The following is a 27,252-nucleotide window of genomic DNA, read 5'->3' on the forward strand; positions in this document are numbered from 1 at the left end:
CCAAAATAAATACACACAATTCATAAGAAAAGTTAAGAAATGGATTAGTATTGCAACTGTCGACCAAAATATGTCTCATTTTTACTCAATATCACTACATTTAGCACTTTAGCAAATAAACAACAAATGTGTGAAATACTTTTACTTTAGTAGATTTTTTCATGTGATGTTTTTACTTTTACTTGAGTAACTTTTTACCTTTGTATCTATACTTTTACTTAAGTAGCAATATTGAGTACTTCATCCACCACTGTCAAAACTCTTAGACATTTTTCAACAATAAAATCACCTAAATCAAAATCCTTTTTACTGCAGTTTAAAATAATATAGATGATGTAGAATGATCATCAAATCTAAACATAATAATGATCTTTTTGACGCTTCGAGCTGGATCTTGCATCTTTATATTAACGTGGTAGTTACTTGGTGTGAAAAGGTCATTACGATTGTGCAAAACAAGCTGCAGTGATTTGAAGTTGTTTACATCAGATCCAGCCTCATCTCTGTCTGGATCCTTTGATTTTACTCAAGTGAATGTGAAGCTAAATCTCGACACACCACCAAAACACAACGTTGTCAAATAATTCATCAAAAGTTGTACTGCTCAGTAAGTAAGTCCATGTTCAGTATAAAGTAGTCTATACCAGTGGTGGAATGTAACCAAGCAACAGTAGTAAAGTACTTTACTTAAGTAAACATTTCTATGCAATCTGTGCTTTTACTTGCGTAGATTTGGATACTTTTTACTTTCACTTCACTACATTTGAGAGCAGTATTTGTACTTTCTATTCCACAACATTTTTGAACTAGACTGAAAAGTAAAAGTGCACGTGGCACCAGGACACTCTAGGTCGGAGGTCAATGATCGACTTTGTTGTCGTGTCATCTGACCTCCGACCGCGTGTCTTGGACACTCGGGTGAAGAGAGGGGCTGAGCTGTCAACTGATCACCACCTGGTGGTGAGTTGGATCCGCTGGCGGAGGAGGAAGCCGGACAGACCTGGCAGGCCCAAGTGCATTGTGAGGGTCTGCTGGGAACGTCTGGCAGAGCCCTCTGTCAGGGGGGTCTTCAACTCCCACCTCCAGGAGAACTTCTCCCTGATCCCGGGGGAGGTTGGAGACATGGACTCCGAGTGGGCCATGTTCTCCACCTCTATTGTCGATGCGGCTGCCGTAAGTAAGGGATGCCGTCAAGCTGAAGAAGGAGTCCTATCGAGCCTTGTTGGCTCGTGGGACTCCTGAGGCAGCTGATGAGTACAGGCGGGCCAAGTGTGCCACGGCTCGGGCAGTCACAGAGGCAAAAACTCGGGGTTGGGAGGAGTTCGGGGAGGCCATGGAGAAGGACTATCGGACGGCCTCAAAGAGATTCTGGCAAACCGTCCGACGCCTCAGGAGGGGGAAGCAGTGCTTCACCAACACTGTTTACAGTGCGGGTGGAGAGCTGCTGACCTCGACTGGGGATGTTGTCGGGCGGTGGAAGGAATACTTTGAGGATCTCCTCAATCCCACTGTCACGTCTTCCGAGGAGGAAGCAGAGACTGGGGACCCGGAGGCGGACTCGTCCATCACCCTGGCTGAAGTCACTGAGGTGGTTGGCAAGCTCCTCGGTGGCAAGGCTCCGGGGGTGGACGAGATCCGTCCTGAGTACCTCAAGTCTCTGGATGTTGTGGGGCTGTCTTGGCTGACACGTCTCTGCAACATCGCGTGGCGGTCGGGGACAGTACCTGTGGAATGGCAGACCGGGGTGGTGGTCCCTCTGTATAAGAAGGGGGACCGGAGGGTGTGTTCCAATTACAGGGGAATCACACTCCTCAGCCTTCCCGGTAAGGTCTATTCCAGGGTATTGGAGAGGAGAATCCGACCGATAGTCGAACCTCGGATTCAGGAGGAGTAGTGTGGTTTTCGTCCTGGTCGTGGAACACTGGACCAACTCTATACTCTCCATCGGGTCCTCGAGGGCTCATGGGAGTATGCCCAACCAGTCCACATGTGTTTTGTGGATCTGGAGAAGGCATTCGACCGTGTCCCTCGTGGTGTCCTTTGGGGGGTGCTCTGGGAGTATGGGGTCCGGGGCTCTTTGCTAAGGGCTGTCCGGTCCCTGTATGACCGCAGCAGGAGCTGTGTTCGCATTGCCGGCAGTAAGTCAGACCTGTTCCCGGTGCATGTTGGACTCCGCCAGGGCTGCCCTTTGTCACCGGTTCTGTTCATTATATTTATGGACAGAATTTCTAGGCGCAGCCAGGGGCCGGAGGGGGTCTGGTTTGGGAACCACAGGATTTCATCTCTGCTGTTTGCAGATGATGTTGTCCTGATGGCTTCTTCGAGCCAGGACCTGCAGCAGGCACTGGGGCGGTTTGCAGCCGAGTGTGAAGTGGCTGGGATGAGAATCAGCTCCTCCAAATCCGAGGCCATGGTTCTCGACCGGAAAAAGGTGGTTTGCTCTCTCCGGGTGGGTGGTGAGTCTCTGCCCCAAGTGGAGGAGTTCAAGTATCTCGGGGTCTTGTTCACGAGTGAGGGAAGGATGGAGCGGGAGATTGACAGGCGGATCGGTGCAGCGTCTGCAGTGATGCGGTCGCTGTATCGGTCCGTTGTGGTAAAGAAGGAGCTGAGCCGGAAGGTGAAGCTCTCGATTTACCGGTCAATCTACGTTCCTACCCTCACCTATGGTCATGAGCTCTGGGTAATGACCGAAAGGACAAGATCGCGGATACAAGCGGCTGAAATGGGCTTCCTCCGCAGAGTGGCCGGGCGCACCCTTAGGGATAGGGTGAGGAGCTCGGTCACACGGGAGGAGCTCGGAGTAGAGCCGCTGCTCCTACACGTTGAGAGGAACCAGCTGAGGTGGCTCGGGCATCTGCTCAGGATGCCTCCTGGACGCCTCCCTAGGGAGGTGTTCTGGGCATGTCCCACCGGGAGGAGGCCCCGGGGAAGACCCAGGACACGCTGGAGGGACTATGTCTCTCGGCTGGCCTGGGAACGCCTTGGGGTCCCACCGGAGGAGCTGGAGGACGTGTCCGGGGTGAGGGAAGTCTAGGAGTCCCTGCTTAGACTGCTGCCCCCGCGACCCGGCCCCGGATAAGCGGAAGAAAATGGATGGATGGATGGATGAAAAGTATTTTTTTTATCACTTTTTGAGACCTGCGTAAAAGTCTGAGGGTTTTTGTGTATTTTTTGTTCTTGGTTTAAGTGAACAAAAATATACAAACACACAGCTGGAAAAATGTTTCTGTTGAACAAAATTCACCACAAAACTACATTTGAAGCTTTATAAGACGTCAAAATCTGTGTGAAATACTTTTACTTTTTACTCTTTAAATATATTTTAAATGGGTATGTGCGCAGATGTTTTTCATGTGATACTTTTACGTATTTCTTTGCTCTCTTATCTGTACTTTTACAAAATTGGGCACTTCTTCCACCGCTGGTCTGTACAGAAATAAGGTCTCCCCGCTGACAGTGTTTTAGGAGCAGCCGTATTCTCAGAGCGCACAACACAACATTGGTCCACTTTAACTGCAGACACGTCTCCAGCGTCTGAACACTTTACAACAAGGACACCCTCACAACACCACTTTAAAGTTTACTCACTTTTACAAAACTTGTATACACTGCAGTTTTCAGTTCCTCGCAGTCATCTCCGGTAAGCAATGAGAAATAAGTTTAAAGACGCACTGTGTAGCTTTTCTAGTGGAGATCTTTTACAATTGCATGAACTAGAACGTTCCACAGTATGACATTAAACTTGTCTATCTCCATGGAGACAAGCAGGTGAGTTAAAGTCGCATCTTATAACGTGGACCTGGAGTGGTGTTTTGTTTCATTCACACATGTTTAACACACAAACGCTGCATATTTAGGCTTAGTTCTTCTCTCAAACAGAAAAAAACCACTCTGTTCCACCTTGTGATGTCATCACATGATAATACAGGAAGTGCTCCACCGTGTTTTTAAACTCCACACACCTTCACTAGAATAATTTAGATCATTTCAGACCTGGATTTGCCGATATCTACTGAACTAAAGGTAAAAGGAGCTGTTAACTTGAAAACTACCACTTCATGACATCACAAGGTAGAAAAGAGCATTTTGATCTTTGGAGATGTAGATGGACTAATAATAAAGTGTTACTGAAACATGTGTGAATGAAACAAAACACAACTTGTGGTCAGTTTTTGAGGACATAACAATGTTAGAACGTGGTTAAAAGCTCACATTAGTCATTTTTTGTAATATAGGAGCTTTAAATCAATGCAAGTTAGGTTTAATGCTACACTATGAGACATTCAAAATAATACTATCTCCATGGTGACACGCAGCTGGTAGACCCACTACTAGAAAAGTCACATAATCATGTACTGTATGCATAAAGATTTTGGTCTTCTGCATTTGACCCATCCTGCAGTGTGTGTCTGTTCTCTTGTCCAGATCTGAGGGTCGTGGTCAGGAGGAGTACCTTGCTGGAGGATTGCGTGTACTCTGTTATACTGTGTACTATAAATGCTCAAATACTCAGTCTGGGAAAGAACTGTGGGTTATGGTTATGTTGATTTGTCATGTCTCGTCTTGTGTTGAATCAAGGGCGACAGTAGCTCAGTCAGTAAAGCATCTGTCCATTGAGCTGAAGGTTGTCATTTCAAATCCTGCTCTCGACATGGACATCATTGGTAGAGCGGTCACATCCACTGACCCACATTCTAGTGATTCTAGCTCCCCCAAATCGGTGAGTGGTTCTTTGATGTAAAGTGCTTTGAGTGACTTGAAGGTGGAAAAGCGCTGTATAAAAATGTGACCATTTATCATTTACCAAGGATGCCCCTAAGTTAAAATATGAATACTAATCTGAAAATGAATATATTTAAAATGTACTGTTTGGATTTGTGTTGTTTTGCCTAGGTTACATTTACTATATTTTCTGGACTATATGTTGCACTTTTTTTTCATAGTTTGTCCGGGGATGCGACTTATACTCAGATGTGACTTATATGTGAAATTATTAAAATATATAATTTCACATCTTTGTTATTGTCACACTGACAACTGAGGGCACTAGACTTGTACTAGTATCTACTCCTGTACCAATGAAAATTAAAATGTCAACATTACAGTCATTTAAAAGACTTCTGAGAAAGACTGAACTTTTGTTCATGCCTCCTAAAAGAAAATGGTGTTCTGCTGAGTCTGACAACAGCCACGCACAAGAGGAAGGGACGAGGATGAAGAATTTAATGGATTTAGTGATTTGGAGTGAGATCCAGAGTAAACTTGTTGCTTGTTTTTTATGCTTTATTTATCTGATTAACTGTTAATATCTTACATTAACAAACCAGACACATGTTCAGTTCTGTCTGTGCTTCATGGAGCTGAATAAATATAATTGTGTTACGTCAGTGTGCTGTACTGATATTGATTGATACTGATTATTATAATTTGCCTTTAAAGATAAAATGTCTGTTCTTCGTCTCGGATTTTGTAAAATAAATTTCCCTCTAAAATGCGACTTATAGTCCAGTGCAACTTATATATGGTTTTGTCTTCATTATTAAGTATTTTTTGGCTGGTGCGACTTATACTCCAGAGCGACGTGTAGTCCGGAAAATACATATATCTATATATTTACTTACATCTAGTAATTTTGGCATTTGTACTTGGTAAAAGATAAACTTTCTTACACCACTACTACTACTACAACAAAACACATCTGTGTCCTCTCTCACCTCTCATCCTGGTACTGTGTGATCCTCTGCTGTAGCTCTTTGCACAGTCGGCTCCTCTCCTCTCGTTCATCCTTCAGCTCACGGATCTGCGTCTTGTACAGAGTCTGAGGGGCACAAACACAACTCCACTTCAGTGTTTACACTTCGAGTGTGGCCTTGGTTCTGTGGCTGTCGGCTGTACACAATGCACAAGTGCATTCACATTTTCAGTTTTTTTTTTTTTTATCAGATTCAAAAGTCAAACGGCAGAAGTTCTGGTAGAGTTTGAAGACAGTTCAAGTGGTAGTACAAAGTGATTTTTTCTTGTTGAAAGTCTAATACAATGTGAATTATTCAGGCACATTGTTTAATCATGGGGATGTATTATAAAGAAAGTAATATTCAGGGCTGCAGCTGACTTAATACATTAAATATTTAATCAAATCTCTCTTTTTAATGTTTTAGTTTAAGGGGAGACACCACAGGCTCCACTCCCCACAGAGAGAGGGTATAATCTGACAGGATCTGGTATCTTTCAGAAAGCTAATGTGAGGACCAGCCTAAAAAGTCCATGTGTCTCCATTAAAGGTGTTCATTTATGGAACAGCCTGGGCCAAACATGAAAAGCCTCCAAAACAATTTACACACTTAAAAAACATCCAGGATTATAGGAAATACGTACCTTACCTTATAAATCATACAAATGAATCATAATTATGGATTATATTAAGTCTCTGTGTATATGTATGTGTAACTAGATGTATACTCTTGATGTGTAGGTGGGTGTGTGTGTGTGGGGGGGGGGGGGGGGGGGGGGTAAGATTATCCACGTGTACAGATTTGTGTGTCTGCTTAAGTGAGTGTGTGTGTGAGTCTAAAGAGATCTTCTTTCCCACATTCATGATAGATGAGTTTTGTTTTGTCTCTAAATAGATTTTCTGCCATCTTGTGCTCTGTGTTAAGAGGTTTACACAGTCTTATTTCTTTAATTTTCTTTTTTTCAAACCTGGATGTATGCATCAAGTGAAAATGTGTGAAAGCATGAATAGCACAAAAATAACACTATATATATATATATATATATATATATATATATATATATATATATATATATATATATATATATATACATATATACATATATACATACATACATATATACATACACACATATATATATATATATATATATATATATATATTGCTATTACTGTGTTATTTTTGTGCTTTTTTTTGCTATTTTTGTGTTATTTTTGTGCTATTCATGAATCACATAAGATTCATTATGCGATCATGCTAACTGACGGAGAAAATAAACTAACAATTTTTTCATGTGGAAACAACAACACTGTGCACTTTCTTTGCACCCAGTAAAGTAAAATGTTTTAATATTTCATTGTGTCTGCTTGAGAGACTTGAGAGTTATACGGGACTTGGGCTGTAAATTCAAAGGCTGTTTTCTCAAAATGACACCAAACTTGTGCTTAACAAGATTTTGATGAAACAGAAGGATTTTTATATCTAATTTCAAGTCTGATTTATTCAAATTTTAACTAAAAATGAGGTGAAATTTGAACTTTTAGACAATGTTTCCAGTGAGATCGAGTTTAGATAGATGTTAGATAAGATATCCAAAACCCCTCTGCATATTTTAGTATCTAATATGCCAACAAAATGAAGAAAGTCATTTAAACCTGATTCATCTATTTTAGAAATTCAAATACAGAAGAAGTTTCATACTGATGTGTCTATATTTCAGAGTTTTTCCTGTTCATCTCCAGTCTCTCGCCTTAAAAATGTGTTTCTGCTGAATAGAGAACCTCTGTGTTTTTAGAATACATTTAGTTTCTTGCAGTATTGACACCTTTATTTCTCCTATAATGGGGAAATTACAGTGTTGCACCACAAAGCTCACAGACAGCAGGAGAGTCAAAACATGCATTATCAAAATGGAGATCAGATAAATGATGCTACAGATACAACACACAAAATGTAACACAGCACTTATTTGAACTTTTATACAGTCTTATAATGCATTTCTTATTTCTGAGGATTCTGTTGTTTTGTAAATTTATGGAGAATTGTCGTGTGGGACCCTGGGTGACGGAGGCTTGTTGGCAGAGCTTTGGACAGAATCTTACGACTGACCACAAGGAGGGTTCAAATAGTGCGCGGAAGAGATCACTAGATTACTTAAACATACATGCAGGACAAATCTCTTCAGGCATGTTTGTGATGAGGGAACAATATTAAAACATGGTAGAAAGCCCCAAATATGTGGAGCTCCAAATAGCTCCAAATGTTTGTGCTCTTTTTGTGTTTTTTGTGTTATTTGTGCTATTTATTTGTTATTTTTGTATTATCTTTGTGCTATTTTTGTGTAATTTTTATGTTTTTTTGTGTTTGTTTTGTGTTTTTTGTGCTATTTATGTGCTGTTTTTGTATTATTTTTGTGCTATTTTTGCGTTATTTTGAGTTTTTTGTGTTTTTTGTGCTATTTTTGTATTATTTATGTGTTTTTTGTGTCATTTTCATTTTTTGTCTTATTTTTGTGCTATTTTTTGATTATCTTTGTGCTATTTCGGGATTATTTTTGTGTTCTCTTTGTTATTTTGTTGCTATTCATGAATCACATAGCATTGATCATGCTAACTGACAGAGAAAATAAACTAACAGGCAACAATTTTGCATAATACGTCTTTAGTAGTGAGTTATTTATGGCCCATATTGTGAGTGTTGGTGATGGGCTGGACAGTCATTTTAAAGCTCAACAGGAGCAGGGGTAAAGGAGCACTCACACTTTCTATTTCTGTTTTACTGTTTCGAAAAAGTAACTAGCACTATATTCCCTGGAAACTTAAAACGCTTTAAGTTACTTGTTACTTAAATATCCAGTTTCCAGAGTACTCTAACGCAGTACTGAGGTGGTACTGAGGGTGTGAGCTTTATTTAGGGAAGTGGGTGAAGTGTTTTGCACATAGAGATAACTCACAGCACTGGTTGGAGCTGGGATCTAACCTTCAACCTGTGGCTTTGTGGGTGGACAAAGGTACACCATCCTCACACACTGTGGACCATGTGAAAGTGTGTTTGTGGACTTACAGTGAAGTAGGTCTCTGCCTCCAGCTGGTCCTTGAGCTCCTTCAGTAGCCCGTCTGCCTCTTGTTTCTCTCTGGGATAAAACAAAAGGTAGTTCAGTTTTGATCATTTAAATGTTTGGATTTCATGTTGATGTTGGGCTCTTCAGGCCAGTTTAGCGGCGTACTGTTACATTTGACAGTGTAATAGCACTCTTACTTGAATAAAGGTTTGGGATACTCTTTGTACTGTGAGTAAGTCTACAAGTAACAGAATCAGAGTTCACTTAAGCTCACTAGAGTAGTAGTTTCTTCAAATGAATTTCTTGGACCACTATGTACTTTGACTATGCCACTGTATAACTGCACTATTATATTGTACTATCAATAAACGCTTGTATATTTTACGTTAGTCAAGTGGGACACTGTGAGGAAAGTATAGGCATGACTTACCGGCGCAGTTCCTGGTTATTCCTGTCGAGGGCGCTCTTGATCTCCAGCAGGTGGTTGAGCTCCTGTTTGAGCTGCTTCTCTGAGGTCTGGAACACAGTGATCTGCTGCTTCTGGATCTTCATCTCAGCCTGGGACAGAGCGCGGCTGTGTGCCTCCTCCTCCAGACGAGAGCTCAGGGACTTCACCTGAACACACACATACACACACAGAACACATACATATTTACACACGCACATGTTGGGTTTCTGTTCTTCTATATCATGTTAATATGACATTGACTTTGGAATATTCATTTTCTGGAGACAGAGTCCAACTTTAACCACAGTCACCATTTTCCTATCCTCAATCTAAACTCAAACTTAAACCTAAACCTAAACCTTAATCTGTTTTAACTCATCTTCATACATTTACTTACCCTGCATTAATTACATTCTGACAATACTTGAGAACATTTTTGGGACTCTTCCGACAAAGGAACAGCAAAGGCCCTCCTCCAGGCTAAATAAGAGTCGGGTCTGTGGAGGTGTCTGCCTGTCACAGCTTAGTCCACCTGTGTGTTTTAACCTTAACCGCTCATAGCACCAAAGGCTCTAGGAACAGTTTAAAGTCCATAAAAACAGATAGATTCTACACCACCTGATCTAAAAGCCCAGGTGGTGTAGAATCAGCAGCACGGTGGCTGAGTGGCAAGAGGGTTTGGTTCGATCCCCGGGTCGCCCAGGCCTTTCTGTGTGGAGTTTTTCATGTTTCTCCCCGTGTCTGGATGGGTTTCCTCTGGGTACTCTGGTTTCCCCCATCAACCAAAACATGAACGCCCTTCGAGACAACTGTTGTTGTGATTTTGGGCGTTACAAAAATAAAATGAATTGAATCAAGCTCTTATTCACAAAGTTATGACAAAAACAGCTGATGAAATAATACATCTGCAGATTTGATAACATGAGCACACCATGGAGATGTGCTGTGGATTTCTCGAAAAGATCACTTCTCTCATTATTTTATCAAAAATCTCCTGGGAAAAAACCCCAGACCCCTTTAAGACAGCGCCTTTATATTCAGAAATAGTTCTGCCCTGATCTTAACCTGTCTTATATTACACAAAATTGACTCTTGTGAGCTTTGAGCCAGGTTATAATGCTGACACCTCATCAAAAACAGACCTGGAGTTGTTGTTTTTTTCATTCACATATGCTTGAATAACCCTGCATTATCATTATCATTATTCTGTCTACTTCTGCAAAGCTCAAAATGCTCGGTTCCACCTTGTGATGTCATTAAGTGGTAGTTTTCAAGTTAACAGCTATTTTTAGACTGAACTGAACTGTTTTATTGCACAATACAAGAATATAACAACCATACATTTTCCTGTTTGCTTGTTTTGTTTTAAATGTTTTGTTCATTTAAGACTGTCAATGTCTCCAGTATCTTCTGATCCAAATTATTCTTCATGTATTACCACTTAATGACATTGCAAGGAGGAACAGAGAAACAGGAGAAACACAGCCTAAATGTGCAGGGTTTGTGTGTTAAACATGTGTGAATGAAATAAAACACAACTCCAGGTCTGTTTGTGATGAGGAAACAATATAAATCGGAAATAGTGTAATATAGTCCCTCTACGCCCTCTTCATGTCTCCTCGGACCAGTGCACGGCTCACCTCCTCGGTCAGGTGCTCCTTGTGCCCGCCCAGCTCCTCCAGTCTGTGCTGAGCCTGTTTAAAGTCACAGTCCAACATGGAGTAGTCCTTCTCCATCTGCAGCAGCCGGTTCTCCAGATGAGCCTTGAGAGCCCGCTCCTCCTGCAAGCTTCGCTCCATCTCTGCAGCAAATCAACACCAACAAGAACATCCATCAAGAAAACTGACATAAAGAACTAATACATGGCCTTAATCAACATACTAATACTATACTAGTACTAATCGATACTAAAACTAGTATCAAAAATTTGAGCAGGTATTGATACAAAAAAGTCACATTGACAGGACAGAAATTAATCCTGAATATCTTTAGAATGATCTTGAGCTGTATCTTTCACAAGTATAAGACACATAGACTAGTAAACACCCATGGACCACTATGAACCTACTGCACACTGAGGATTGTACACATATAACACACATGGAAATAGAAAACAAAGTACTATCATTTAATGTGGTAAATCACATTCTGTTGTCTAAAGAAAGAGTGTTTTTTATTATCATTGTGGTATCAGAATCAGTATTGAATATAGACTTGTATTTCATACTCTCAAAATAGAGTTAAAATTTTAGTATCGTGACAACATTACAATTAAGTGATGGTGGTAGGGGTAAAGGGAGATAACTTGTAAATTAAACTTACCCTTTACCCTTATCTCTGCACATTGTTAAATATTGTCATATTATTAAAAAAAAATGCAGACTCCCGATCCTACCTGTAGGGTTAAAAATGCCACAAAGCCATTATCCAACAATAAAAACTCGTAAATGAAAACCTGCTTTTTGCTACAGTCCCTTGGCCCACTGGCGGTCCTCAAAGGCACTGCAGAAATGATTTCACGCATGTATAAAATAAAAGTGCCGAATGCTGGATTGTAGCCATGGGCCCAATTCCATCCGCTTCAAATCTCCCACATTTGCACTTACAAGGACACAAGGGCAGTATGCACCAGTAATGAGCCCTCCATCCCTACTTCACTGATCAGAACATTCTGCTCTTTACATCGTTCTTACATGAATACTAACCGCTCCATCTGGTTCACTAAAACTATTATGGATTTAATCGCCTACATGAGTGTGACATTTTGTCAATTAATATTAAAAAGAATGATTTGACTAAATAATGACTAAAACTAATAATAACTAAGATTACACATAAACATCAGGGCTAAACTGGGACTAAACATGGAACTAAACCTCGACTTACCCAGGACTAGGACAGGACCAAACCAATACTACATAACGACTAAACAGGTTCATATCTGGACCAAACCACGATGATGAACACTAAAAGTTCTTGTCAAAATTAACAGTGCTGCAGACAACTTATTCATCTATAATGCTTAAAGAAGACATACTGTGCTTGTATCTGCTCTATAGTAATAGTCTATGACACCTGTGGATCATTATGTTATAAACTGGACATTTTAAATCTAAATATTCATTTAAAATTACTTAAAAAGAAAACAAGTCCACTGACTTCTGCGTTAGAAGCCTGAGGTTCCCAATGGGAGCTAATGTTGCCGAAAACGTCACAACAAAGCGCTGTACAGCTCTCGGTAACTCCTGTGGATAGCTGCACATCACACTAGCTAGCACCAGATACTTTTTTCATTTGTAAATGGTGAAAAAGTCTATTTTGCATAATAGATCTACTGTAAATCCTGTATGGCTCTAGTTAAAGTTTTGGTTTCTAAAATGGTTGTGTTTTAGACCAGACCAGATGGGGTATTGGGGATGGGGAGTAGTAATACTATGCTGTAGCTCATGTTCCATGTGGTGCTCCTCACCCTTCTGGACCTCAGACTTGGCCTCCTCCAGGCTCTGGGACAGATGGTGCTTATGGTCCAGAGTGGCTTTAGTTGCTCTGTGCTCTGCCTCTTCCTGCTCCAGGCTCTGCTGCACCTGCTTCAGCTGGAACGTCAACTCGATCTCCTGGTTACTCTTCTCCTAAAGACAACACGGAGAGTGGGGATGTCACATTAAAAACATTTAAGAGTCAGTTACAGTTAGAGAACAGTTCATCTGCACTCTTTATGGTCAACTGGCACCGAGCATCCCTACTCTTCCCTATTCAGCCTGATAGAGAGTGAGGACCATACAAACCTTCTCCAGATCATTGACCTCACTAGAGACGTCCTGGTAACAGTACAAGAGCAGAAGCAGAGTGTACAGTCTGTTTAGAAGCTGGAGCACACTGACCTTCTCCAGATCATTGAGTTTGTCCTGGAGCTGTTTCTTCTCAGCCTGAGCTGTGGAAACACAAGACTTCAGCTCCTTCAGCTCCTCCTCCAGCGCTGAGATACGCCCTGTGAAAGACACACAGAGACGCTCAGTGTACAATAGTGAACAAATTACATTTTCAGCAGTAGTAATAATAGTAGTAGTAGTAGTAGCAGTAGAAGTTTTGGTAGCAGTAGTGGTAGTATAATCCACTCCATTTATTGCTCTCTAAATATTTCCAGCATGAGTATTTAACAATACCACCCTCCCGAGTAGAGTACACAGCCCATCTAGCGCTCTGTCACCAAATACTCTCACTGACATACCAATACAGCAGCCCACGATATTGATACTGTATCCCAATATATCAATATTTGGATATTTTAGCACAACACTAGCTTGTGCTGCTCAAACCTGTGTTCAGTATACAACTAAACTAAATATATTATTCAGTGAGTGTGGTTATCCTGGGATCCCCAAGTCCAAACAGGGCCAAATCTTTGCCAAAAACAAAAGAAACATTAAAGTATTAGTAGTAGTAATAGTAGTGGAAGTAGCAGCAATAGTAGTAGTAGTATAATCCAATCCACTTAATGCTCTCTAGATATTTCCAGCATGAGTATTTAACAGTACCACCCTCAAAAGTACACAGTCCATCTTTGTCCAGCCCGTTCTGAATGCCCTCCCTGTACCGGCCCAAACGCCTGCCTTTTCCATGTGCATACACAAAAAACAGCTCACTTTTACCACCTATGATCCAATATTTCCCCCAAGTCTGCTCCAAATCCCCTGCCAACTCCCATTATGTCATCCCCCATTTGACAAAACATGTTTACTACAGAGACTGTTCCCGTATTGGCGTTCCTGAACGATAAAAAGCTAGTGCGATTGTGACGCCAAATTACAGAGTGCACAACAATGAGGGGCGGGCTGCCAAGGCTAAACGGAGCTATGAAATTTAACAGCACGGTTTAAACGATTATAAAGTGAAGGAGGTGGGAACTTACGCGGGCTCAGAGGGACGATGCCGTTGGGTTCTATAGTTTTATAATCTATTTTTCCAATTGGTTGTTTCGTTTTAAGCCAGCCATATTAACCTGTGACTGAAGTGTCTTGCCCAGAGACACAATGGCAGTGGCAGGATCTGTTTGAGAGGGATTTTTTAAACCATTTGCTAGGTGCTAAAACCATTTTGAGGACCATTTATAAGAATTAGCTTCTGAATTATTAACTGCTATCGGTTTATGCTAACGTACATCACATGTCCGTGCTATAGAATTCCACTGTGGTTGGTAGAAGCCATATTATTTCTGTTTTTAAAGATTGTATTCCTGTGCAGACCTAGAGAGAGTCTTTCATGCCCTGGTGCTCAGCTGTTTGGATTATGGTAACGCCCTTTCTGCAGGTTTGAGCCAGAAATCCACTGCGTATCTCCCACTGGTATAAAACTCTGCAGCACGAGTCCTAACCAGCACCACAAAGCATCAGCACATAACTCCTGTCCTCGCTGCGATGCACTGGCCAGGAACTCTTAAAAATACTCGTGATTACTTTTGCAGCCATCCACGGCCTTGCTCCTGCCTACATGTGGGAACTATTGTCACTGCATGTCCGTATCTGTTCCCTGCGCTCCTCAGACCAAACGCTCCTCACTGTGCCCTACTCTCCAGACCAGACAGGCCCCAAAGCTCGGGAACGCACTGCCAGAGATTAGACAGGCCAACTTTTGTGCTTTTAAATTAAATTAAATTTAATTTAAATTGTTATTGCTGCTATGTGGTTTTATTATTGTTCCTGTGTATGAGGTATTCATATGTTGTGAAGCACTTTGGAAGTAGTTAAGTTGTTATTATTATTATTATTATTATTATTATTATTATTATTATTATTATTATTATTATTATTATTATTATTATTAGCATCATTAGCATTATTATTAGCATCATTAGCATTATTATTAGCGTTATTATTATTATTGAAACCTGTGAGTGTTTAGTCCTGTTAGTTCCTACTTTGCCTTTAAATACACAAAAAATGTTTTGCAGATGTTGCATGAAATGTGTCTGTTTTTACCAAATAAAGTCACTGCATTTGAGGCTTCAGTGGTATAAAATGTTTTAACCTACCCCCCTATCTAAGCCCATCACTCGATTTACAATTATTCCAGAAAAAAAAAATAACTCAGGGCATACATGTTGGGTTAAAAAATGCCACGCAACTGGAATGGGCTTATCAGTTCAGTCAATGGACCTATTTTATTTATTTTTTATCAAAGCTGTTTTAGATCTTGTGATTTACAGTTAACAAAATACAAACCAATTATCTATGTATGTTTTAGTTTAAGACTATGTACATTTAAAAAAACATACATATCCTCTTTAAAGCTGCACTACGCAACATTTCTGCTAGCTGTCCCGTCACCAGCTTCTTACTTCGTTCCTGCTTTCCCTGGAGTGTTCCATAGTGTTAAACTCGTCTCTGTCCATGCAGCACACAGTGAGGATTCATGTTTTCAGTGTAATTTCTATATCAATAAAAACAGCAGCACATGAACAGACAGGTTCAATGCAATGCCATATCATCTCCATGGAGACAAGTGATTCCACAAAAGCAAACAGTGTTATCAGGTGAGATCCATTACATTTTATTATGTTGATATTAACACGGTGAGAGGCGTGCTGAGCGGCATGCTCGCTTTGGTTTATAGTCTCATTTGAACAGGACATTAGATAAGCCGGTCCCCCTCTGTGTCCTGCCTCTGGGGTTTCCCTCATAAAACGTGATGTAAACGCCTCAGCGTGCCGTCACTTTGATGTGCAGACAGCAGACTTGGGGCGGACATCAATATTTAGTTGATAACAATGTAATAACTCTACTTTTTACGCAAACCACTTTGAAAATGAGTCTACTTATTTTTACACATATATTAACATATCTGACAGGTAAATTAATCATCAGACAGGTAAACAGAGGCCTGTGTTTGGCTGAGTGTGGCTGTGTGTGACTGTATTCGACTGTGTTAGACTGTGTTAGACGGCGTGTGACTGTGTTAGACTGCGTGTGACTACGTTGGACTGCGTTGGACTGCGTTGGACTGCGTTGGACTGCGTTGGACTGCGTTGGACTGCGTTGGACTGCGTTGGACTGCGTTGGACTGCGTTGGACTGCGTTGGACTGCGTGGTTGCCTGTGACTGCATTGGACTGCGTGTGATTGTGTTAGATGGTGTGTGACTGCATTAGACTGCGTTGGACTGCGTATGACTGCATGTGACTGCTTGTGACTGCGTGCTCTGGCTCACCCTGCAGGTCACTGATGGTGTCGCTCTTGTTGCTCCTCTCTCTCTTCTCCACCTCCAGTTGAGTGTGGGCCTCTCTCAGCTCTGTGTCCCTCTCCTGAGTGCTGAGCTCCAGCTGGGCACAGCGCTGCTCCTGCTCCCTCAGACTGACCTCCAGAGTCTGAAGTTGTTTTTGCACCTCGGCTTGCGCCTTCTTCAGCCGGGACGCGTTCTCCTGCTCCTCCTGAAGCTGCTGTGTGGTCTGCTCCAACTGACAAAACAGCACAACACACAACTCAGTCAGACACACTGTGTTTGTGTCTGCTCTGTAGGTGTAATCTATGACACCATTGGATTGTTATGTTATAATGTGCACATTTTATATCGCAATATTTATCGAAAACAACTTTGGACTTCCGCTTTAGAAAACTGTGGTGCCCAGTGGGAGCTAACGTCACCGTGAACGTCATCACAACAAAGAGTTGTGCAGCTTCTATGCTTAGCTGCACAACACACGCTAGCAAGATGCAGTTTGTTTTTCATTTGTAATAGACGATTATCCAATCAGAAAGCAGAATGAGCCTCACATGACTCTCATTTGGGTTGCCAGTTTCAGTGCTAGTGCAGCCTCTGCAGCTCTGTGAGTGAATTCTGGAGGTTCTTTCACATGAAGTCTGTCCATAAAATGAGAATGAGACACACATGGATGTGTCTTCTGTCTGCTGGTTAAGACACTGTTGAGGTTGTATTTCACGTTTTGAAACATTATAAGAGGCTACATACAGTCCCTTGAATACAGAATACATGAGGCTTGTATGAGTAATATTCCAATCTCATAAGAGTGGACCATGTTTCACAATGAGCTCACACTGTTGTATTGTACTTACAGACAGTACACTGTGGAGCTGCAGACCTCAGGGATAATTATGTGCCATTACTCAACAGGAGATGAAATAGAATTTAAAGTTTGGAGGAGCGGAGGTAAATCACACAGTACACATCATTATATGCACTTATAACAAACTCATAGTCTGCACAATATGTCCTGGGGTTGTCTTAAAGCGCAGAGCACATTCAAATCAGAGATGACAGAAATATGAATATGACTGCCCCATCTCAGTCAACACGACAGGGATACAGGAGGATGGGAGGGCATCTGATACATGAGGATATAGGAGGATAGTATAGCATCTGAAACAAGAATATAGGAGGATGGGAGGGCATCTGATGTAAAAGAAGCTCCTCACTTGTTTCTGCAGCTGTAGGTTCTTCTCGTTGGAGATCTGGGAGTCCTGGCTCCTCCTCCTCAGTTCCTCCAGCTGGTCCCTCAAGTTGTTTACTGATAACAGAGACAATAAATTTAAACATTTGAAACCAAACTGGAATATTACTATTTAGTTTTGCATTAAATTGGCAGGATGTGATTTGTTTATTACAATCCAGCTGAATTTTCAGGATCAGTGTTAACATCCAATAGTAGACTTGAATTGGTGCATCCCTGTCTGAAAGCGCTTATAAACTAATCATTGTGAATACTTAGGATGTTCAGAATGCATAAGGTAAGTGAGGATAAACTTTTGGACCACTGCAAACCGTTTAAAATGAACTTGTTTTCATTTTTTAGACAGTAAAAATCAGGCAGAGCTCCTTTAAATCGTATGGGAAATGTAATGTTGCCAGGTTTAAAGTGGATTGTTTGGCGGTTCTCTGAGGACAGAATATTGTAATTGCACAAAGCACTTTGCCTTTGTTTAGTTTGAGTGACACATTTGAAATCGCAAAATGGAGACGGCTATTCCACTGAGCATACTAAAGTTTGCAAAATGATGGAGTTCACTAGTGTTTTAAAAAAGATAAGTGCATGTGGGAGTTTAAAGGAGTTCTATTCAGAGTTGGGTAGAGTAGACGAAATCTGTGCTCAAGTAAGAGTCACTTTACTTCAAAATGATATCACTCAAGTACAAGTACAACATAGTGGTCCAAGAAATGATTCAAGTAAGAGTGAAAAAGTATTTGGAAAAAGTACTACTCAAGTAAGAGTAACTTAAGGAGTGACTGCAGGGACATGACATCTGATTTCTAATTTAAAGTGAATGTAATGTGAAGGACAAAACATTAAATACTAAAATGTGGTATTTTGAAACAGACACAAAAATGAGACAAACTACCGGTAAATCATATCTGAAGGAGCTACAAGAAACGGTTCAAATCATTTCATATTGTTGCATAAAGCTCAAGTCACTTTAGACTCACTCACAGAGGGAAGAGGAGCCACAACTTTTACTTCAATACAAAAAAAAAAAAAATTTAGTAAATGTAACTGAGTACCACCCACATCTATTTCCATGTCATTTTTCTAATGGGGGATGATGTTATGTTATTGCTTTGTCTGGAATGTTCCATAACATGTGTGTGTAAGTGTAGCATTGTTCTCACGTTCGTTCTCCAGTACTCGTTTCCTCTCGGCCTCCAGCTCCACCCTCCTCAGATGCTCCGTGCTCTGGTGCTGTAGAAGAGCTCGGTCCCTCTCCATCTGCCTGAGGGACGCCTCCACAAGCTGACGCCCGCTCATCTGGACACAACACAGCACAGTTTGTTGTAAGGGACAGAACAGCATATTTTCATTTATTTTTATTTATTGGAGATGATAAAAGAAACATAAAGCAGAAGATGAGTTTTAATTATAGTTTACAGTAACATTTGTGTGTACTTAGCTACTGCATTACAATGAGGATAAAGGACTCACCTCTTTGTCCAGTTCTTTGACCAGCTTGTCTAAACGGTTGGTGGCGTTCCTGTGGAGAGAAGAGCACATGACACATCATCATCACTATCATCACTATCATCATCATCATCATCATAAGCCCAGCAAAGGCTCATTAGTTCAGACCAGTGTTTAGTAACAGCCTGATTTATTCCTACTTTGCTGTGTTACTGATCTGTCCATGAAGTCCTGGTTTAAACCGTGTTTGCTCCGAGTTCAGTCCAGTTTTAGTCACTGGTGAGTTTACAATAACTGGCTTGTACTGATCCAGCTTTTCAGTATTGATACTTTCATTATCTGCTGTTACTCAAGATCTGATATTGTACCTGACGAAAGCATCTGGGGTTCACAGATACTGATGTCAGGTATCGGTTCTCAGAATATTTTAATCTTTATTTATAGAGTGCTGTTCTGTATTTAGTTTAAAAAGAGCATTTGAATAAGTCTTGTTATAAGTGTATAGCGTGTGAGGAAACAATATGAACTATCTGACTCTTGGCTGACTGGTATTAGTACATTTATAGTATATACATGCTGCTGATGAATGCATCAAGCTGGCAAACAAAACAACAGGAAAAACCCAGACCACTTTCACACAACTTCACCATCATGCAAATGCTGACCCCTCCCATCCACTGAACCATGCGTTTGAGCTTTTCCCGGCAGGGCGGTGCTACAAAATCCCAAGAGCCAGGAAAAGAGCTGGAAGAACTCAAATGTCCCCACTGCTACTGCACTTTTAAATAAGACCTGGGCGTATCCATAGACTGTATATAAAAATGGGCGCACCTAACCTGCCGTCCGCTGCATTCCACATGAGAAAAGAGCATGGGAAGCTCCATCGACTTTTGTTCCAATTCAAAAAACGTCCCACCCTCTCTGTAACTGCTGCTGTGAAACTCGTCATTTTGGTCTTAAAATGTTCGTATTAACCCGCTCTACATGATCCTCAGGTTTTTATTTTGCTATTTTGTCCATAAATAAAGATATGAACATTAATAACAGACAAATCACGTGTCTTTTTTCCCTGAGGTCGCTCCTACCAGCTTTAGCAACAAGTTTGATAAACTATTCAAGGGGCTTCAACAGCCTCGCTCCTGATTGGCTCTTTGGTTGCTCGGTGGTGTGTGTGAGGTGTGATTGTGTCTTACTTGCACTTGTGCTCCAGCTCTTCCTTGGCCTGCATCTCATGTTCCAACTTCTGCTCCAGATCATGGACCTTCTTCTGGAGCTGAGGACACACAAGGAGAAACATGAGCAACTAAAACTAATAACACATTCAACCTACAAATTGCAGAACTGGAAAGTAACTAAATGCAAACATGTTACTGCTGAGAATTTAGTTTTTTGGTCATTTTAGTAGATTTGTGTAATAGGATTTGTATTTATTATACTAGCGATGTAATTGGAATAGTTTCAACAGCGCCCCCAACCTCACTGTTAGAGTCACTACTTCATGTTCAGTTTTATCTCTATGAGGTTTTTGCCAAGTCACACTAAAATGAATAAATATTTAAAGATGAGGCGGGTGGGTTAGGGGTCAGGGGTCAGAGGTTAGGCGCTCAGGGTCACACAGTGGACAGAGAGCTCCAGGTGGATGTCACTGACAACACGTTAAACACTACACAAATAAAATTAATACTTCATCTGAGACACTTCTGTGTTTAGAAAGAGACATGTTTATGTTTCAATGCTAATGCTAATGCTAATTTTGAGGCATAATAAATATTAAAACACCACGAATTGAAGTATTCTATATATTCAAATCCAGACTCAAAACTCACCTGTTCAGACTGTCCTACCTCTTGTAACCAATCAGACAACTTTTATCAATCAGTTTTTTGTCATGTTTTATTGTATTTGTATGTTTTTATCTCGTTTTTATCTTGTTCAGTGTCCTTGGGTGTTTTGAAAGGCGCTTACAAATAAAATGCATTATTATTATTATTATTATTATTATTATTATTATTATAAAAATAGTTGTGCAATCCTCATTTTAGGATTTTAGAATTATTTTTTTAGGTTGTTTATTTTATGTTTTCCAATTTTAATAAAAGTGACTGTTAGCTTTGACACACAGTGAGCTAGCTAGCATGAGTCACAAATCCCAATGAATGGCGCTCACTGAATTCTCACATGTTTTTGTTGCAGTTTATGTGTTTTTTTTTTAACAATATTGCACATTCCTCAAAGGGTTTACCGCGTTATAACATAGTTTCAATATTCTCATTTATCGTGATATTTTCTGTCACAATATATCACTCTTCAAAATGAGTTATCGTGACAATCCTTCTCCCTCACATCACATAACTAGCATCTCCGCAGTGTTTGTCTGTGTAGGATTCTTCTGTTAACAAAAACAGCTGAGCCTCTTCCTGTTGCTGGTACATGATCGTTCAGACACATACTGACCCCAAATCTGTTTTAGGTTGTAAGCAGTAACAAAACTACAAAGAGCAGAGGGTGACACAGGAAGTATTTACAGAAAAGAGTATGTAACACACGAAAGAAAAAACAGAGGCGTTGGCAGTGCGTAGTGTGATTTTTTGATATTTCACTCTGATGTGATATGTCTCTCCCTAAACCCCAGCACCTGCAGACATTCATGACTCAGTGCTAGTGCAGCCTCTGTAGCTCAGTCAGTGAAATCTCGAGGTTCAGAGCTTTAAGTGCCTTGAAGGTGGAAAAGCACTATATAAAAAAAATGTGACCAATGTAACCATGGCCTGTCCAGATCAGTCTTTGCTAACTAACATCACTTAGGGCCCCACAGATGGCACATGGGTATGGAGCAGTCGGTGCCATATTGGTTCTATCAAATGTTTTTTCTGTGGATTTTCACTGACTTTAAGACAGGAAGAGATGGTTATTAAGAAAGAACAAAAAAAACCAACAAAAAAACATTAGAAACAACTGATTCAATACTGCTGTGTAGTTATTACATGTTTCCTGGAGTTTATATTTGTTGACATTAGCAACTAGAACCAATATGGCGGAAGGTGGCATAAACAGATACTGAGTAAAAAGAGGCTATACGGTGTTTATGTAACTTTTTTGGCAGATGGTGTAAATATGAAGACAGTCCAGGCTATACTGAGTCCAAATGACATGTATTTTCACATAAATATATAATAATGAGAAGACAGTTAGCGATCTAAGCTTATAAACTCTATTGTAAACATTGTTAATTAGCACTTTAACCACACAGATTTCAAATACTACACGATTTCTTTAAAGCAGATCTAGTATGTTTGTGTCTGCTCTGTATTTATAATCTGTAGCTATAATTTGCCCATTTTAAATTAAGTAATATTCATCTAAAACAACTTAATAAATGAAACAAGTCCACGTTAGAGAACTGCGGTGACGTCGATTGGCACAATGGCGTCTTAAAGATTACTCAAACACGCACTTCAACAGGGTAAATGAAAAGGAAACAACTATAAGCTCTGAAAAGTGTCTTTTGTAGAATAGGTCTGCTTTAAGGAGTTTACAACTGATTACATAAGTAACCAGATTCAGCATGGCCGTGGGTGGTGCATTTGTCACGTGTCCTGTAAAAATGTTATGCAGCTTAAAGGCCAACGCACAATGAGGTGTTTTGACTCTGCAGAAAGCTCTTTAATTAACTCTTTAAATTAATCAACTGGAACTTATCACATTTTAAGGGGCCTATATTAGGCTATTTTCTGATCTGTGGTGGAGTTTGGAGTTGTGTTTTGTTTCAGTCACACGTTTAACACACAAACCCTGCATATTTAGGCTTAGTTCTTCTTTACTACTCTCTGTTTCCACCTTGTGATGTCATGTGGCAATACAGGAAGTGCTCCATTGTGTTTTTAAACTCCATACAGCTTCACTAAACTCATTTCAATAATTTCAGCTCTGGAACTGCCAGTCTCCTCTGAACAAAAGCTAAAAGGTAGACGCTAACTTAAAAACTACCACTTCATGACATCACAAGGTGGAACAGAACATTTTGAGCTTTAAAGATGTAGACGGACTAACAAAGAATCATAAGTCTGAGGAGGGTCAGAGCGGCATGAGGCAGAAGAAGCATTTCTAAATATTGTAAATAAAGTAAATATGGTGTAATATAGAAGTCCATGTTGCACCGATGTCTCACACTGAAACTCGCATGTGCCGGAGTCGCAGTAGTGATCATTCCACCCCGTCTCACCTCAGAGTTTTTGTCTGCGTTCTTCTCTCTCTCCTCCTTCTCCTCTGCGCGGTCTTTACGGTTCTCTTCCTCCTCCTCCTCTGAGGCCTTACCCCCCTTCAGCAGCCTGCAACAAAGAACACCACAAGGATGTAGACTAGTAACAATGACCGTGTTTAAAGCCTTGACAAATGACCACCACCAATAGATACTTTGCAGCTGATGCCATCAAAATTCCCCGGGGGTGTGACGCTAACTGTAAGAACTGCCTCGTCTGAAGCTGAGACTTTAATCTGATCTTTATTTAACACGATATGATCTCACCTATTTGTTGAAAATCAAACACCTAAACAGGACCATGAACGCTCGTATTGATCACAGGCTCCTGAAAATGTCATGTGTAGTTTCAGACATGCTGAACATTCCACCATAGACATACATACACGCAGTCCCACTTGCAAAGTATCAATATCAATCAATATAAGTATCATAAGGATATTTATTTGGAGATTTCTTTCAAAAACAGTGAATCTCCCATAGAGTTTTATAGTCCCGTGCTTTCCATCTATGAAACTTGTTATTGCAGCGTGTGTGTGTTAGGCTGAACATGTAGCTACAGCGCCCTCTAGTGCTTCCAGGCCAGCCAGGACCACACACTTTTATAATACTTAGGGCCGCTTAGTTTGTCAGATTTCAGTCTTTTTGCCAATTCTTCTGGATGCGTTTAAAATGTAAACTCTGAACAGAATCCTATAATTAAAACATAAACCGCAAATCTAATCTCAGTTGCAATGTCTGTCAGGAAAAACTGCAATATGTCACGAGAATATGTCTTCTGAAAATGAGAGACATGCTATAAAACTGGGCGGTTGTCTGATGTGGTTTTTGGTCTTGTCCCAGACCCTCCTGCAGGCTGCGTTAACAGAAAGTAGGAGGGACTGCAGAGCCAGGCGTCCTCCAGAGGCTATTGGGGCTCTGTGGTTTGTGCCTAGAAAGTGTGGGGTCCAGACAGCTAAATACTGCGTGATATATATAGACAGAACAGATGGTTCATAGTGCAGGCCATTTGAGCGCTGTACTGACGTGATCCAAATGATCTCTGAGAAGATGTATGGTCTTTAAAGCCACATTATGCAACTTTTAGCTCAAAACCTAAGAATACAAGTCCAGCTCCATGTTTTGATGTGGGAACAAGAGGTCCTATAGTATGGAAAATTGACTCTTGTGAGCTTTAAATCATGTTATAATGTTACATACTGGAGTTGTGTTTTGTTTCATTCACACATGTTTGAGTAACACTTTATTATTAAAAGCTCAAAGCTCAGTTTCCCAGTTAACAGCAATTTTTTCCTTTTTGTTCAGTAGAGATTGGCAAAAATGAAATGATCCAAATGATTCTAGTGATGGTGTATGGAGTTTGAAAACAGTGGTGCACTTCCTGTATTACCACATGATGACATCACAAGGTGGAACAGAGTGTTTTCTGTTTTGAAAGAAGAATTCAGCCTAAATCTACAGGGTTTGTGTGTTAAACATGTGTGAATGAAACAAAACACAACTCCAGGTCTGTTTGTGATGAGGTAACAACATTAGAAACCAGATCAGAAGACAGCATAATATGGGCCCATTAAAAGCTAAAAATAGTCAATTACGTCTCCATTAACTCCATAAACACGTCAAAACACAAACAAAAACCTTGAATATTCCCCTCTCCTCACACTGCCCCATTCACACACAGGACAGGGCAGGACAGGAGGATCAGAGCTGACTCAAAAGAGCCAGTCTGCAGCTCAGAGCCCAGCCCAGAGTGCACAGAGCTGGGCATTCTCCACAACCTGGGCCTGCTTTTGATCCAGGGTTAGACCAGGCCAAGAAAAGACCAGACCAGGACCAGAGCAGGACTAGACCAGGACCAGAGCAAGACCAGACCAGGACCAGACCAAGACCAGACCAAACCAGACCAAGACCAAGACCAGACCAAGACCAGACCAAGACCAGACCAGACCAGACCAGACCAGACTAAAGCACAAGTCCCCAGTGTGGAGCAAACAGGAGGGAACTGTTACTAACAAAGCCTTCACACAGTCACTAGCCCGCTCGTCTCCATGGCGATGTTATTGCTTTGCCTGGAATGTTCCGTGGTATGGCATTTTACTCATCATATTAGTTTAGATGGGTCCAAGCAAAAAAGATTCAGTTCCAAATACGAATAATAGCTTACATGAGTTCAAACTTGAGAAATCATTCAAGATCGAGTTGGCATGATACAAAAATATGATTACGAATATGATTTTGATACTAAGGAATAGACAGGATACTCAAAACTGATTCCAAAACCACGATGATGAAAAAAACATTTATTTCTTTAGACAATAGAATGACATAGTAGTACTTTCTTTTCTATTCCCAATATGTTTTATATCTGTGTAATCCCTTAGTGTCCAGGTAGTAACTGATTTTCAATACTTGTGAAAGCACGCACAAGCTTGAGCAGGCGATGAAACACCAACCACTGAGCCACTGTCAAACCAGAGACCCTTCCGTTAACGGGCACTACTCACTGGTCCTCTTTGAAGAAGGTGAAGCCGATAAAGGGCAGCTGGTTCCCGGTGAAGGCTTTGGGCGGAGGGAAGGTCTCCACGTCTCCTCGCTCATCCTCAAAGTCGTCAAAGTTACTGGTGTCGATGTCGCTGTGGAGCTCAGGGACCACCGGGGCCACGGCTGCGGAAAGAGACAGCACAAATGTCAAATATTTATTATGGTTTTTGCATGTTTAACAAAGCCTTCTCAATCTGAATGTTTTTAAAGCGTAAAAGCTGCTCTACATGATCCTGGTGTTTTTATATCACTGCTTAGGCCGTAAATCAACATATGAACATTAATAACAGACGAATCAGGTTCTTTCCCTGAGGCTAGCGTTAGCAACCGGTTTGACTGACAGCTATCACACGCACTTGGATTACCAGATTAATCGCTATAACTGCTAGCCTCGATGAGCTTTGACTGGAGTCGAACCTTGTGGGTGTGTCATCATCAAATGTAGTAAGTACTTTTAGAAGTTTACAGTTGTCTCTCACTATATCGCGGTTCACCTTTTTTTTTGCTGTTTCGTGGATTTTTTTGTTGCAATTTTACATGCTTTTTTACAGAGTATGAACGTGCATTGTGTTCTTGTTTTTGATCAATTCCATTTTGAAGCTTTAGTGAGTAATGTGGGTAGGTGCAGAAATGCTAATGTAACTATGCCCCATTAAACACGTTTTCTTTGATGACAATGTAGAACATGAACAATGTATAAGTGACGTATTAATGAGCACCTTTGTCATGGTATTTGCTGTGTGAAGTGATTGTGAGTGAGTGCTTCTGTTGAGCACATGGAGTCATTTAAACAGCAGTGTGTGGAGCAGGAGCTGACTGTAGCACTTCAGACAGAGGAGCTTTGTACCGCTCTCACACGCAGACGCACATACATGCACACGCTAACACACAGGCACACTCACAGAACATGTCCTGCCCATGTGATCCCCCTCACAGGACTCTATACAGGTCGAGTCTGGTCTATGGAAGCACAGTTCACGTCATATCAGAGGCAGATATAGTGCAGTGTGTGCGACGGTACAGAGTGACAGGGTCAGGGTCTTGAACAGGTGACTCTTCACGAAAATGTTCTACAGTCACTTTGTTGAGTCTGTTTTAACGTGTTCTTTTCTTTGTTGGTTTAATTAGTTGAACCTCAAAAATCTCAACCGGCTACATAACGATATCTAAGAGTGTGGAAACATCATTGGGATTTAGTGCAATTGGATCTGTTTCAAGGCAGGAAAATAACCCTCTGTTCACCCTCTGCCCTCTGGAAGAAGCTTTGTTGAGCCCACATGTAGAACCAGCAGATTTAAAAACTCCTTTATTC

The 27,252-nt window shown here is 40.9% G+C and overlaps 1 protein-coding gene across 5 annotated transcripts in view; it reads right to left on the minus strand.

The window, feature by feature from the left end:
• Window positions 1-27,252, minus strand: part of LOC117392590 (rho-associated protein kinase 2-like) — a 98,913-nt gene that overhangs the window by 27,862 nt on the left and 43,799 nt on the right. For all 5 annotated transcript variants that reach the window (XR_008649236.1, XM_055232217.1, XM_055232214.1 and 2 more), the window contains exons 10-22: window positions 25,904-26,063; window positions 23,364-23,469; window positions 20,335-20,414; window positions 19,166-19,214; window positions 18,856-18,991; window positions 17,667-17,758; window positions 16,444-16,690; window positions 13,123-13,229; window positions 12,711-12,870; window positions 10,882-11,042; window positions 9,224-9,408; window positions 8,796-8,865; window positions 5,715-5,818 (exon numbers count right to left, since the gene is read on the minus strand). Coding sequence is in view for 4 of the 5 variants with exons in the window: in XM_055232217.1 (XP_055088192.1) it covers window positions 5,715-5,818; window positions 8,796-8,865; window positions 9,224-9,408; window positions 10,882-11,042; window positions 12,711-12,870; window positions 13,123-13,229; window positions 16,444-16,690; window positions 17,667-17,758; window positions 18,856-18,991; window positions 19,166-19,214; window positions 20,335-20,414; window positions 23,364-23,469; window positions 25,904-26,063 (1,657 nt within the window). In the remaining variant the exon portion in view is untranslated. The remainder of the gene's footprint in view (window positions 1-5,714; window positions 5,819-8,795; window positions 8,866-9,223; window positions 9,409-10,881; window positions 11,043-12,710; window positions 12,871-13,122; window positions 13,230-16,443; window positions 16,691-17,666; window positions 17,759-18,855; window positions 18,992-19,165; window positions 19,215-20,334; window positions 20,415-23,363; window positions 23,470-25,903; window positions 26,064-27,252) is intronic.

The sequence above is a fragment of the Periophthalmus magnuspinnatus genome, chromosome 24, assembly GCF_009829125.3.
Source record: "Periophthalmus magnuspinnatus isolate fPerMag1 chromosome 24, fPerMag1.2.pri, whole genome shotgun sequence".
NCBI lineage: Eukaryota > Metazoa > Chordata > Actinopteri > Gobiiformes > Gobiidae > Periophthalmus > Periophthalmus magnuspinnatus.